General features: G+C 36.9%; 1 protein-coding gene across 1 annotated transcript in view; it reads left to right on the top strand.

Annotated features, from left to right (window-relative positions):
- Positions 1–16,465, top strand: part of IDO2 (indoleamine 2,3-dioxygenase 2) — a 90,527-nt gene that overhangs the window by 9,638 nt on the left and 64,424 nt on the right. The window contains exon 3 of the mRNA XM_006859988.1: positions 9,183–9,278. Within this exon, the coding sequence (XP_006860050.1) occupies positions 9,183–9,278 (96 nt within the window). The remainder of the gene's footprint in view (positions 1–9,182; positions 9,279–16,465) is intronic.

The following is a 16,465-nucleotide window of genomic DNA, read 5'->3' as shown; positions in this document are numbered from 1 at the left end:
GAATCCCCAGGTCTTGCCATAATGCTGGCCAACCAGGTCTCCACCCAGGTTCACAAGAGTCTATTGAATGTTGTAGGGCTTAGCTCGCAACTTCATTGCTGTTTTTCTCTCACTTTCTCATACCAGTGACCAATGTGGTTACCAGTCAGACCACTTGCCTGCTCATGTATTCCCATTGAGTCTTAGTCTTGGAAAGGGTTTTCCCCAAGGGGACTTGACCACTTGCCTTAATGTCTCTTGAGTGAGCAATTTGCTTGTTCTTGTAGTAGTCAGTTGGGCTGCCCTTATTGTTTTGTATTTTTCCTGTCAGTTTTTCTTTCAAGAAGTATCTTCTGCTCTTTTAGCCACTCCAGACTTAAATATATTTTTAACACATGTCTTATACTTGTAGGAGTCATAATGTTTAATTTTTTAAAACTTATACTTTAAAAAATGTGAAAGTCTAGACAGAAATTAACATAATACAGACCTTTGTATTTATAAAGAAAAGAAACCAAGAATATTATTATTTCTGTCCATCCAATTTTGGGTCTCTCTAATGGAAAGAGAAAAAAAGCATATAAAATTTGTTTTCTGTCTTCTTTAAATAATCTTCTATCCCCATCCTTACTGCCAGTCTCTCTGTGTTACTCTTTGATAAGGTTTGGAAAGGACAACAAGTTACAAGAGGATTGACCTGGTTGTTGACCGTATGAAAGTCATCTAACCTCTCTGAACATTAACATCCTCTACTCCAAAAGGGAAATAATGAGACAATATATCTTAATATATAACACAGAAAAACAAATACAGATGGATTAAAGATTCAAGGAACAATAATAAACCAAGAAATATTCTAAAAAATATTATGTTGAGATGGGAAGAGATCTCTAAGTATCATTTGAAGCCCCAGAAGGATAAGTAAAAATATTGGTTCATTTGGCTACGCTCTTATGAATAGACACTTTCACACAAACAAGCACTCACACACACACACACACAGAGTACAATGACAAAGATTTCAATCCATTACTAATCACCAAAATGTGATTATGAGAAACGTATATAATTAATAATGGCACATGTGATATATATGCCATATAAAATTTCTGAAAAATAAGAAATTGTGGAAGGTGGTCACTGCTAGATGGGAGGATGAAAGTTAGGGTACTTTAACAAATTTTGTGCTTTATGAATGTCTTGTCATAAGGTTTTGTTGATTTTTAAATTGTTATATTTGAGATATATTTATTAAAGAGTTGTTTTAATAAGCTTTATAAATCCCTAGATATACTTTTAAAACAAAGCAAAATGAAAAAGATTGGTAATGTTCAGTTTTCAGAAACATAGGTGAATTGGTACTCTCTTTATAGATCATATACAACAAATGCCATTATATATTGATGTCATTTTTTTCTGTAGGTCAATCAAGAAGTAACTTTCTAATTTTTAAATGTACAGAATCTGTAATGCAGTAAATCTACTTCTAAAAATTAGTTCTAATGAAATAGTCAGAAAATGTTTTAAAATACACTTATTAGAATTGTTTCATGCTTGTTTAAAGTTAAAAGTTGCAAATAATTAGTAATATTCACCAGTAGACTATTGTATCATTACGCAGGTTTAAAAACAGATGCGATGGATATGTAACAAAAACACAAAAGGGATACTATCTTTTGAAAGCCCCATCAGCTGATCCTATTTCCCACACAGGAGCTTTCCAGGAACAAACCTGGCAATCAAAAATACAATTAACATAATTAAATACTTTCTTTAATCTCTAAGTTATTGTTGTAAGTGCCATTGAAATCAAGTCGGTTCTGACTCATAGCCACGCTGTGTTTCAGAGTTTCAGAGTATCGGCTGGTTACCTTGCGGTTCACAATCAATTTTGTTTTCCAGTGCTTATCCTACAGCACCACACCAGGACTCCAATTTATTCTCTAATTGTTATTTTCATTATGTACCATCAAGTCGGTGCTGACTCATATCAACCCTATGCACAACAGAATGAAACACTGCCTGGTCCTGGGCCAACCTCACAATTGTTTCCACACTTGAGCCCATTGATGCTGCCACTTTGTCAATCTGTCTCGCTGGGGTTACTCTCTGAATGGAAAGTCAAAAGAGAAGAGTTTTAATGGCCTTTAAAAATTCTTTAAAATGTTTTCTCTCTTATATGATCACTTGTAAGGTTACCATATCCATGGAGGGTTTGTTGAAACACAAACGTCTGGGTTCCTACTTTTTCATTATTTTATAATCTGGATTAGAATGAAAGCCGGTTGGCTCCTGAGCTTGTTCTCTGTTAGCTTCCTTGACTGGTACTGTTAAGAATGCAGGAAAAAAATCATCAAAGAACCAGAAAAAGCTACTACATAAAACACGTTTGAATCATCGTTCAAATTTGCTAATAAATGCACATGTGAAAGACAGTATAACGTACTAAGATTGGCACGGGCAGAAAAAGACTGGTTATGTTCAGTGTTGGGCAGAGTTTGGAGAAACTGGCACTTATACTGTAATGTTGTTACGAGTACATAGTAATAAAATGCCACGTCCAATAAGTGGCTATGCTCCGCGACCCACACGAAGAGATTAAACCCAAGTAGGAGTGATGGGGGAGTCCTGGTGAGGTGCTGTGGGTTAATGCGCCAGACTACAAAGCTGTTTGAACTGCAAAGTCGGCAGTTCAAACTCACCATCTGCTCCTCGGAAACCCTATACAGGGTCGCTATGGGTTGGAATCAACTTAACGGCACTTAACAACAACAACAACAGGGGTGACGGGAGATGAGAAATAAATGGAAGACACAAGACACAATTGAAATATAGCAAAGTTGAGACCAGGTTGGCCACAGCACTCTAATGGAGATACTGTGACACCATCCTACGATCAGCTCCTTTATTATATACACAAATCAAAGGAGAGAGCTGGAGGCAGGGAAAAGATTGCAAAAAACTTTTGGTGTATAGATGCAAGCAGTATAAGTGGGACTTCATCAGAAGAATGTAGTTGCTAGGGAAACAGAGATAGGATAGTGAGATGCTTTTGCAGCCTAAACTGAAGGCCATGGCTGTGTACAAGGAAAGATGTTGAAAATTCCTTGTTCCCTGAGGCAGGCTTTGCAAGTTCCTCAGGGAGCAGCCTGACCTAGGAGCAGCCTGATTTTCTGGACCACAGCTATTTAGTTGCAATCCTTCCATTAAACTGCCCCAAGTCTGACACCTTTGGTTCAGCCGCTCCCAACAATAAAATTGTTTATTTTCCCACCAGTTTGGCAAGAGTAACAAACTGTTAATCTGTTACTGCTTGAATTACTTGTAAGACGTTTAAGAAGTTATCTGTCTTAATTATCTAATGCTGCTATAACAGGAAAATCACAAGTGGGTGTCTTTTCGAAATTATTTTCTCATAGGAGGCTAGAAGTCTGAAATCAGGACACCAGCTCTAACACAAGTCTATTTTTCTGGAGGAAAGGTCTTGCTTCTTATTAACTTCTCTTTCTTGATTCCTTGTTGATCTTCATGTGACAACTATCTTTCTCCATCTCTACTTCATTGTTTAATCTGTTCCTATTGTGTAACAAAAGGAATTTACTCAAGACACATCCTACTACTAATATGGCTCACTAGCATATTAAATAAATTCCATCCCTAAATGGCATTATAACCACAGGTACAGGGGTTAGGATTTATGACACATATTTTTTGGGGAGGGAACACAATTCAATCCATGACATGTTTGAACACAAATACTAATAGAGATGAACACACACACATATACATACACACAATATGTCCATTGAAGCACAAAATAGCTAGGACTGACAATTGTATAGATATCATAGTTTAATAGTGGTTGTGATGAGTAGGATGGAGATGCCATTATTTAGAAAGCAAAGAATTTCTGCTTATGGTGATGAGTCATTTGGCAACAGATATTGGTGAGAGATACATAAGATAAGTTGACATAATTCATCTCTCTGAATTGTGTGTTGTTAATATTAAGTGCTGTCGAGTCAGTTCCAACTCATAGGGACTCTATGGATGTCCAAGGTTTGAATTTCTGACCTTGTGGTTCCCAGTCTGGTGCTGATCCTACAGCGCCATACAGAAGTCCATGAACACAAGTGTTGCTGATATAGCTAGACTGGGAACTATATTGGGAGAGCCCAGAGAACCTCAAAGCTCATGTTTGTTTAGTTTTGGTTTTGTGGAATTATGCAGAAATACAAGCATTAGAACTCTCTTAAAAAGAAAGAGGATGAAAAAGAGAAGATAGGAAGAGAGAGAGAGAAATCTAAGGGAAAGGAAAAAGTAGATGTTAAAGAATAAAATGTAATATGTTGCTGTTGTTGGTAAATGCTATCGAATTGGTTCTGAATCATAGTAACCCTTTATAGGATATCAGAGGCTTTAAATTTTCATGGGAGAGCAGTATAGACTGAGGTAAAATGCAGCATTTCAGAATTTAATAATTAATTTAAGACTTAAAAATTTAAGAATTTCCATGTAAACCAGGACACAGAAAAAAACCCAAGATGGCTCACTTTAATTCTCAAAATGTCATCCCTTTTCTAAGCATCACAGAAGTCATGAGATGAGATAGCTAATAGTGCTTTTCTCAAAACCCACTTTAAAGAGACTTTTTGAAGACTATGAATATTAATCCTTGATTTCCTGTTATACAATTCATTTTGAATAACCTATGCCATCATCTCTGTAATGACATTCAATATGTTCATAAAAATATGCATCACATATTTTGTTGTTGTTAAGTACCATTCAGTCAGTTCGGGTTCATAGATATTTTCTGATTACTTCCTTAGAACCAGTTTCTAGAAGTAGACTTACTGAATTAAAGAATCTGCACATTTAAAAATTTGAAAGTTACTTTTTGATTGACCTACAGGAAAAAAAAAGAATCGATTTATAATATAAGATATTTAAAGGGAGTACCAGTTCTCTTTCTGGAAACATTGAACATTACCCATTTTTTTACTTTTAAGTTTTTTGTTTTAATGTTTTATTGTGAATTATGTGGTAGTTTACATGGGAGAACATTAGTTTTACATTCATCCTATTGTATATCATTTGATTGCTATGGTTACAATCCCCTCCATGCATCATCAACCAACCAAAGGGTATACCCTACAAGCTCGCCCCCGGTCTTTAGCACACAGTCCCTCTCCCTCTCTGGGTCTAAAGTCCCCAGCTGCTTCATCTCACCGCATCATTGTCTCTGCCTCCATCTCTGGCATCACTACTTCTCTGGGTCAGGTCCCGCTCTCTGCTCTTCTCCCTTGATGGTCCCAGGGACTTCTGCTCCTAGACTGAAAAGTTAATCACTCCCCTCCTTGCTACAAAATGTCTACCTTTACATTCCCAACCCTCATAATCAGTCCTGATAACAATTATTCACTATTGTATCACAAGAGACCTATCCACATTTCCTTTCATCAACCCCACCTAGACAGATTGGATACTACTCAGTGGAGATTCTACCTTCTTCCATGATCTCTGGATCTAGGTTCTCTCTTGAAAGCTTGTAAGCCTTTGTAGCCCCATGGCTTTGGGTAACTAATGTCCAAGTTGCCCATTCCTGCCTACTCTGTTTATGGAGGGGGTGGGAATGATCCTTGCTGTAAACATTTGTTCCCTCTTTTGAACTACTGCATCCATAGATGTGTGTCAAGTTCATCCAGTTGTATCAGTTTACTCTTTTTTTCCCTCTTCTTTCTTGTTCTAGTTGAGTTCTAATCATCCAGTCATTGAAGCCAGGTCAAGTGGGTATTATCTGTAAGAGTGGGTGTTCTTGTGCATATGCCTTTGATTCTTACTAGCTGATTCTTCACTCTCCACTCTAGTCCTCTGTGGCTATGTCACTGACTCTGGGCCCTAAAGTCCCCAGGTCTTGCCAAACTGCTGGACAACCAGGTCTCCAGCTGGGTTCACAGGTGTCTATTGAACTTCGTAAGGCTTAGCTCGCAGCTTCATTTCTGTTTTTCTCTCACTTCCCAGGCTTGTTCTTATAGTAATCAGTCGGTCTGCCTATATTGTTTGTATTTTTCCTTTAGGTCTTTCTTTCAAGAAGTATCTTCTGTTCTCCTAGCTGTTCCAGGCTGGTCTGCCCATCCTTTCAAGTGGAAATTTCCCACCTCTGAAGATTCTGGATGCTATTCAGGAGTCCACCTATATAGTCTTATGTAATGTAGAGGCTCTGCAGGAAGCCTCCTTCATTGGTCACGTTGTAGCCCTATTTTAGGGATTCCAACCAGTTATAAGCAGAAGACAGACTTACAAGTTTTCTATGGTGATATTTCTGGCTATTCCTTTCTCTCCCCTCAAGTGTCTATTTTATAATGCTATACAAGGGAAACCAAGATTCAAAAGACAGTCAAGCATCTTAACATTATTTTCCCCCTTTCAGCCATGTCTCAATCTCTGTATCCCAGAGCCCTGTTTTTCCAAGGTTGTGAATACATAATTCTTTACCTCTGTCCCACTTAGCCCATTCAAACCTGACTAATTGTTCTCCCATCTGCTTTGTTCTTCCATTCCCCTCTCCTTCTTGTATATTGGCCCCCTTCCCAGCACCCAAACTATCATGTGTCTATTCTCTACCCTGTGCTCCACCTTCCCCTCACTTCCCTCACCCTACCCCCCACATCCCAGCAACCAGCAAAGAATCCACCCCACCCTACCCCCTTAGTATGAGTTCTTTTCCTTAGTCTTTTACATTAGTGGTCCTATGCAGTATTTCTTCTTTTGTGACTGATTAATTTCATTCAACATAATGTCCTCAATGTTCATCCATGCTATGCGGTGACTTGCAGCTTCCTTCTTATTCTTCAAGGTAGCATAATATTCCATTTTGTGTATGTACTACAGTTTGTTTATCGATTTTTCAGTTGATGGGCACTTTGGCTGTCTCCATCTTTTTGCTATTGTAAATAGTGCTGCTATGAACATTGGTGTGCATATATCTACTCATGTTATGGCTCGTATTTCTTGTGGGTAAATACCAAATAGAGGAATTGCTGGATCATAAGGTATATCTATTTCCAACCTTCTGAGGAAGCACCATATTGCTTTCTATTTTAAGTTTTAAAAATATAATTTGTATTGCATTATTTGCACTACAATTCAATTGTTGCTTTGGTACTACCAATGTTATTAAAATAATTCTTCAATAAATGAATATTTCTCAAATATAATAGTTTAAAAACCTGTCAAAGCTTATGGAAAGACATTTAAAAAGCATAAAACTTAATTAAAGTACCATAACTCTCAACCTTTTATCAAGCCATGGCCACCCTCCATAATTTCTTATGTGCTTTTACAGAAATTTTATATGGCATATATATCATGTATGCCTTTATTATTTTGCAATTTTTCTCATAATTAAATTTACATTTTAGTGATTATTAATGAGGATACCTAACAACAACATTGCAGAATAATTAACCTGGCACTAGATCCTGGGTTTATCATATGTTCTGAGGGCCAGAGGGCTTCCAACAAGTAATTTAGGGTAATCTTAGCTTTATATCTCTCCAAACTTATGATTTTCAAATTTCCCTGGTTCCTCAATGTTGTTGTAAGTGTGGTCAAATTTGTTCCAATTCATAGAAATCCTGTATAGGGTTTCCAACAAACTGCTGGTGGGTTTGAACTGCCAACCTTGCATTTAGCAGACCCAGCACAACACCAGGACTGCTGAAATTTTCATTCCTAAGTGAAATAGCTCTCAAACACAAATTTGCATTTCCCTAAAACTTTATTTCTTCCCTCCCCTTGTTGCAAAACTTTTTGGAGGAAAGAAAAGTAATCTATATTTCTTCTCTTTATTTTACTTCCTTCAAAATTTAAACTTTGCTTCACTGACATCGATCTAATTTTTAATCCATGTGTGTAGAAAAGACTGGGGTATTTTAGTTACATTCTACTCTTTTCTGTTATAGGAAACAATCTTAGTTTAACTTTGGAATGATGCATTTGACCTGATGATTCCTAACTTCAGTGAAATTCTCTTTGGGTTCATGATCTTGCTAAATGAACCTCTACAAATGTTTTTATGATCTGTGTTACTGGTTTCCATTCCTCTACCTGCTTTGTAAATACCCTCCAATGTTCCAATCTAGGTTTTCTTCTTGTTTCACTTCACATGATCCCCAGAAAGACGTCATACGTACTTGTGGTTTTAACTACAATGAGGGTTTTTCATTATAATTATGCATCTAAATATATGTGAGTATTTCTAATCTGACTTCCTTCTTGATCTTTAAACTGTGTATCCAAATGCCCAGTACACAGTCATACAATTATATTCTCCAGATAGTTTAAGATCAGTGTATTTAAAAAAGAATTCACTATCTTTAAACCATGCTGTGGCTTCAGCCTGCATTTCGTTTCAATTTATGTTCCTACGGATTCGTTCTTTCACCTAATCCATTAATCTAGAAATTATCCTCACCTTATCATCTTTTAAACCAGAAACATTTAATTGTGCAGGCTGTACACTGAATAAGGAGGAGTAGGGCAACAAATGTTGTTGTTGTTAAGTGCTATAGAATCGGTTCCAACTCAGACACCCTGTATAGGATTTCCAAGGATCAGCTGGTAAGTTTGAACCTCCAATCTTGTAGTTAGCCGTCCAGTGCTTATCCTACAGTACCAGACCAGGAATACAACCCTTAAGTTCACTTCTAATGATGACAGAATTAACTACATTCTCCCCTTTGTTGTTGTTGTTAAGTGCCATTGAGTCAGTTCTGAATCATAGTGACCCTGTATAGGGTTTCCAAGGAGTGGCTGGTGAGTTTGAACCACTAATCTTTTGGTTCAAATCAACTATGAAGTCAAGTGCTTATCCTACAGCCCCACACCAGAAAAATACTCTCCTTTACAAATCCCTAATATTATACACACATCAGTACTTGAATATGTTATCCTGCATTGAGGTATAACTGACTGCATGTTTTTCCTTCTGACTAGGCTGCATATTCCTTAAAGATAAGGATTATATTTTAGTAATTTGTATAACTGCAGAAACTACCATATAGTGAATTCTCAATCAATATTTGTAAAACTGAATTGACTTCATTTCTTTCTAAAAACTAAAACCTGAAACTAGCCACTTCCTGAAGTTGATTGCCAAAGATGTCTAGAATACTGAACTATTTCTATTTTGAATGCAGAAAGAACTCCCAAGCCATTATAAGCCATGGATGGAAATCGCCAACAAACTTCCTTACTTGCTTGAGAGTCACCAACTTCGAGTTCACGTGAACAAGGTATATCTTTAAAATCTATCTAACTATGGAGTGCTGGTATGGTACAGTAGGATAACCACTGCACCGCTAACTGCAAGGTTGGTGGTCCAAACACAATAGTCGTTCCTCAAAATCCTTGTACAGGGTCAGTATGAGTTCAAGCCAAGTCTATTGCACTTAAAAACAACAGCAAAAAGAAAGTACAAATCTTTACAGCGAGGATCATTCTCACCCCCTTGATACACGGGGTGGGCAACTTCGACATTGGCTACCCAAAATGGGAGGGCTAGAAAGGCAATAAGTGACTGATTTACAAGCTCAAGAGGGAGCCTAGATCCAGAGGGTGTGGAGAAAGATAGAATCTCCATTTGTATCCAATCTGTCTGGGTGGAGCTGATGAAAGGAGATGCAGATAGGACCCTTGTAGTACAATAGTGAATAACTGCTATCAGGATTGACTGTGAGGATTGGAAATGTAAAGGTAGACATTTTGTAGTAAAAGAAGGGGAGTGTTTGACTTTGCAGTCCAGGAGCAGAGGTCCCTGGGACCATCAAGGGAGAAGAGTGTGGGATACTACCCAGAGAAACAGTGACACCAGAGATGGAGGCAGAGACGATGATGTGGAGAGGTGGAGCAGCTGGGGACTCTAGACCTAGAAAGGGAGAGGGACTATGTGCTGATGACCCGATGGTCAGGCTTTCCCAACCCTTTGGTGGGTTGATGATGCACGGAGGGGATTGTAACCATGGCAGTGAAACGATATACAATAGGATGAATGTACAAGTAATGTTCTCCCATGTAAACTATCACACAATTTACAATAAAACATTTTTTTTTAAAGCAACAATATTTCTATATGACTCCTGGTATGGCACAGTAGGACCAATACTGGACTGTTGACTGAAGGGTTGGTAGTTCAAAGCTACCAGTTGCTCCAGGAAAACTCTCTATAAAATTTCTGAGTCAGAGCTGACTCAATGGTACTTAACAACAACAACAACAACAAAAATAGTTCATAGGAAAGAGCCATGATAGCATAATGGATATAGAGATGGATTAGTAACAGCAAGATCAGCAATTCAGGAAAAATATGAGTCTCTATGCACCCGTATCATTGCTGATGTCCGACAGATCTTGGCTGAAAGCATAGGATACCAGAAAGATGTTAACTCTTGTTTTATGGACTACACAAAGACTTTCAATTGTGTGGATCATGAAAAGTTATGGACAACATTGAGAAGTATGAGTATTCTGAACACTTAATTGTGCTCATGAGGAATCTGTACATGAACCAAGAAGCAGTTGTTTTGAACAGAACATTGGATCACTGAATGGTTTAAAATTAAGAAATGTTTGTGACAGGGTTGTATTATTTCACCATACTTATTCAACCTGTATGCTGAGCAAATAATGCAAGAAGATGGGTTATATGAAGAAAAACATGGAATGAGGATTGGAGGAAGACTCATTAACAACCTGTGATATGCAGATGATACAACCTTGTTTGCTGAAAATGAAGAGGACTTAAAATACTTACTAGTGAAGATCAAAGAACACAGTCTTTAATATGGATTGCATTTCAATGTAAAGAAAACAAAAATCCTCACTATTGGACCAATAAATAACATTCTTATCAACGCAAAAAAGATTGAAGTTATCAAGGACTTCATTCTTCTTGCATCAACTATCAACACTCACAGAAGCAGCAGTCAAGAGCTCGAACGAGTTGCACAAGACCTTTTAAAGTGTTGAAGAGCAAAGATGTCAGCTTGAGGACTAAGGTGTCCCTGACCCAAGCCATGGTATTTTCAATAACCTCATTTGCATGTGAAAGCTGGACAGTGAATAAGGAAGACTGTAGAAGAATTGATGCTTTTGAGTTATGGTATTGGAGGAGAATATTGAAAGTGCTATGGGCTGCCAGAAGAACCAATAGATCCATTTTGGAGAAGTGCAGCCAGAGTGCTCCTTGAAGGCCAGGATGACCAAACGTCATTTCTCATATGTCGGACATACTGTCAGAAGGGACCAGTCGCTGGAGAAGGATATCATGTTTGGTAAGGTGGAAGGTCAGAGAAAAAGAGGAAGATCCCCAGAGACATAAATTGGCCAAGTGGCAGCATCAATGTGTTCAAGCGTGACAACAATTGTGAGGTGGGCCCAGGATCGGGTAGTGTTTCCTTCTGTTGCGCATAGGGTCGCTATGAATCGGTACCCACTTGATAGCACCTAACAACAACAATGTTCCCTTAAAGGTTTACAGCCCTGGAAAGTCTCTGATAGCATAGTGATTACAAGTCGGGCTGCTTATCTAAATAAAGTCAACAGTTTGAAGCTACCAGCAGTTCCATGGGAGAAAGATGAGACTTTCTGCTCCCATAAAGATTTACAGCTTCGGAAACCCTGTGAAGTGTTGCTATAAGTTGAAATTGACTCCACAGCATACCACCACCCCCAACTGCATAAGTTTGGAACTGGCTTGATGGCACACAAATATCACCATCATAAATCATAGAAACCTTGGAGACATTGTGAGTTAAGCATTGGTTCACCTGGTAACACAGTGAGTTAAGCATTAACTCACTTGGTGACACAGTAAGTTAAGCAGTGGTAACTGAATGGTGGGAGATTTGAACCTACCAACTGCTCAGAGGGAGCAATTTGAGGTAGTATGCTTCTGTCAAGATTTACAGACTCAAAACCCTAGTCTGTCCTATAGGATTGCTGGAGGCATAGTTGACTATAGTAAAGTTTATAGTTGGTATTAGAGTTCACTTTTGTTTTGAATAGTCCTAAGGAGTTCTGGTAGCATAGTGGTTACGAGTCAGGCTGCCAACTGTCAGCAGTTCAAAACTACCAGTTGCTCCTCAGGAGAAAGATGAGGCTTTCTGCTCCCATAAAGATTTACAGCCTTGGAAACGCTGTACAGGGTCGCTATGAGTTGGAACTGACTCCAGGGCACATAACAACAACAACAACAATGGGTTTTGATAAACACATAATATTATGTGTCCTTCATTGCAGATTACAGTATCATACAGAATAATTTCAATTCCTTAAAAATGTCCTATGGTCTACCTATTCATTCCTTTCCTTACCTCCCTAGCTCTTACTTTCTTTCTTTTTCTTTTCTTTTTTTTAATTTTGCCATAGTTTTGCCTTTTTCATAATACCATACAATTGGAATCATCCAATAAATGCCTTTTCAGATAACTTCTTTCACTTAGCTACATAATATTAATGTTCTTCTGCCTCTCCTCATGGAGTCCAGATGTGGTGCTGCAGGATAAGCACTGGAGTGCTAACCACAAGACCAGCAGTTCAAACCCACCAGCTGCTCCTCAGAAACCCTACACAGGGTCATTATGAGTCAGAACTGACTACATGGCACTTAATAACAACAACCTCTCTTTATAGCTTAATAGCTTATTTTTATCTGTTGCTGAATAACATTTTTATAAGGTTTTACCTATTTGTTTATTCATTCACCTACTGAAAGACATCTTGGTTATTTCAATTTTAGCAATTATTAATAAAAGCTGCTAAAACATTCATGTGAAGGTGTTTATGTGAATAGATGCATTAAACTGATTTGGGTAAGTACCTGGAAGTGGGATTGCTGCATTGTGTAGTAAGTTTATGTTTCATTTTGTAAGAAACTACCAGACTGCCTTCCAGAGGGAAAGCACCACTGGTATTCCTTCCAGAAATGAGTAAGAGCTGCTGTGGCACCACATCTTCCTCATCTTTTGGTGTTGTTAGGGTTTTGGATTGTAGCCACGCTAACATATGTGCTAATGAATGGTATCTTATTCCTTTAATCTGCAATTCCCTAGCAAGTAAGAGGGGAGAGCAGTGGCTCCATACAACAAGTACTGGACTGTGAACAACTAGGCAGACAGTTTCAGCCCATCAGCTGCTTTGAAGGAGAAAGATGAGGGTTTCTGATTCTAAATGGTATATAGCCTGGGAAACCTTATACAAGGTTGCTATGAGTCGGAATTAGCTCCATGGCACTTAACAATAGCAACAAGTAAGATGTTGAGCATCTTTTATATGTTTTGCTTGTTTACCATCTCTTTATCTTTGATGAAGTGTCCACATTGTTTTATTTGTGATAATGTTGTTTGTTTTCTTATTGCTGAGTTTTAAATTTTACTGCATACTTTGGATATGACTCCTTTGCAAATATGTGTTTCACAAGTATTTTCTTCAACATTTGTGACCTTGTTGGGTAAGCATTGGACAGCTAACTGCAAGGTCAGCTTGTCATTTGATTCTCTTAACTAAAGTGCCTTTGATAGAGTAAAATAATAGAATTTTAATGAAATTCAACTTACATTAAAAAAAATAAATCATTCTTTTAGTATTTTATCTGAAAGGTCATGATGGAATCCTACATTTTCTAGATTTTCAAAATAACCTAAATTTTCTCCAATGGTACATTCTAAAATTTGTGTAGTTTTGCATCTTACTTTAGATCTATGATCCATTTTGAGTTACTTTTTGTAAAAGATTCTATTTTAGTTATTTATTTAGTGTTACTGTACAAAAACCATATGGGAACCATGTCTGACTTCCCCTGGCTTCCCAAGGGAGAAAGACAATCAAAATCAAAATCAGCCCAGGACTGATTCCTATGAAGCAGTAGTCAGACATGCTTCCACGCTTTTTGTTGTTGTTAAGTGCTGTCAAGTTGATTCTGACCCATAGCAATCCTGTATAAGGTTTCCAAGGAGCACTCATTCATCTATTATCAACTCCCTGGCTGACTAGAAAAGATCCATATTTGTGCCCATTCCAAAGACAGGTGACCCAATGGAATGTGGAAATCATAGGACAATATCATTAATATCCTATGCAAGCTAAATTTTGCTAAAGATAATTCAAAAATAGCTGCAACCATGCATTGACAGAGAACTTCCAGAGATTCAAGCTGGGTTCAGAAGAGGACGTGGAAGGAGAGATATCATTGCTGATGTCAGATGGATTTTGGCTGAGAGCAGAGAATACCAGAAAGATGTTTACCTGTGCTTTATTGACTTTCAATTGTGTGGATCATGACAAGTTATGGAAAACAATGCAAAATATAAGTATTCCGGAACACTTAATTATGCTCTTGAGGAACCTGTACATAGACCAAGAAGCAGTTGTTTGGACATAATGAGGGAAAATGGAATGGTTTAAAATTGGTTTAGGGAATTTACCTTGGACTTCTTCCTTCAATATCATAGGTTCTTGATTATATGCTACCTTTAAAAATATTTGAACATCAACCATCTTTTTCTGGTACAGTGACTCTGTGTAGTTCCTCCATGTTCTTTTGATGCTTTCTTTATCATTAAGTATTTTGCCCACTGAATACTTCAATATTGCAAGCTAAGGCTTGAATTTTTTCCTTCAGTTCCCTGAGCATGAGGACTGTTGAGCATGTTCTTCCATTTGGTTTTCTAACTCCACATCTTTGCATATTTCTTTTTAATAATAGATTTTGTCTTCTCAAGCTGCCTTTTGAAATTTTCTGTTCAGCTCTTTACCTCCTCATTTCTTCCAATTTCTTTATCATCTCTACACAAGAGAGCAAGTCTCAGAGTCTTTTCTGACATCCATTTTGGTATTTTCCTTCTCTTTTATCTTCTTAATGACCTTTTACTTTCTTCCTGTATTATGTTATTCATGTCATATCACAATTCTTATGGTCTCCAGTCTTTAATATCTAATGCATCAGATATGTTCTTTAGGTGATCTCTAAATTCAAGTGGGATATTCAAAGTCACATTGTAGCTCTCATGGACTTGTTTTCATTTTTTTCAGCTTCAGCTTGAACTTGCCATATGAGCAATTGATGGTCTGCTCCACAGTCTGTCCCTGGCCTTGTTTTGGTTGATAATATGAAACTCTTCTACCAATAATAAATCAATTTCATTCCTGTATATTCCAACTGGTGAGACCCATGTGTGTAGTTGTCTAATGTCTGAAGTATGAGAGACAAAGTCTGGCCATTTTAGCTTTTAAAGAACATTTTAATTGTACTTCTTCTAGTTCTAACACCATATTTTATTTTATTATTTTTTTAGAGTAAAATCCAACTTATTCAAAATAATCACAGGTTGGATAAAAAGTTTTTTTCCCCCCAGATTTGCTGAAAATTTACATAAATATTAACTTAGGTAACCACATGCATATGGAAAGCAGAAATATAGATCACTGTAGAAACATTATAAACTTTATAAAAGCAAAATATGTAACTTACATAATATGAACATGAAGCCATATGACATACAAAATAAAATTATTCTATCAGAAAGGATTTTATATTAAGTCCTTTGGGAAATATTTTGAATAATTCAATAATCAAAAGCTTCCCTTATCACACAGAAATAAACTACAAAATCATTTAAAGTCTATATGCATTATCAGTTAGTTCTTAATGCAACTTCAAACATTTTCTAATAACTTTGATTTTCTTTTGAGATAGACTTCTGTACATATGCATTTATAAACAAGCTTTTATTAAACATGATGTTGAAATAAACTATGTATATAAAATATCAGCATTCCTATAAATAAAAGCATTAGGTGGCAAAAAGTCATTTGGAAGTAAAAATCTACAATAGTTTTTACAAAACAAAAACACATTTTAATTTGAATCTGTGCAATAAACCTTTAAGTCTTATATCAATAATGAAAATACTAGGCTACTAGCTAATGCTAATGATTTATTTTTTTAAAATGTATTTACATATACTCCAAAGGTTTATAAAAGCACCATGATTCTTTTTCTTAAATTCATGTTAATGCAAAGTAAAAACACAATTACCCCAAAAGCAGTGTTCACCATATTGCTTAAAAGAATTTGCATTTCTAAATGAAAAATAATTTTATCTGAAATTAACATAGTATAAAAACAAAACAAAACAAAAACCCATGCTGCTTTGACTTGTTAACACGAACCCTACCCTACTATTGCATATTGCGTGTTTATAAAGAGCACTACTCATGTAGATCAAAAAAGTAGAGTACAGTAAATGCTGGCAAGTATGTGGGGAGACTGGGACCCTCCTACATTTCTGGTGGGATTGAAAAATGGTCTAACCAATCTGGAAAACAGTATGGTACTTCGTCAGAAAGTTGGAAATAGAAATACTTTATGATCCAAAAATTCCTCTACTTGTTATTTATCCATATGAAATATGAGCCATAACAC

Source organism: Chrysochloris asiatica, unplaced genomic scaffold (assembly GCF_000296735.1).
Source record: "Chrysochloris asiatica unplaced genomic scaffold, ChrAsi1.0 scaffold00035, whole genome shotgun sequence".
Classification (NCBI taxonomy): domain Eukaryota; kingdom Metazoa; phylum Chordata; class Mammalia; order Afrosoricida; family Chrysochloridae; genus Chrysochloris; species Chrysochloris asiatica.
The sequence above is the reverse complement of the archived record's forward strand: the minus strand, read 5'-3'. Positions and strand labels throughout refer to the sequence as shown.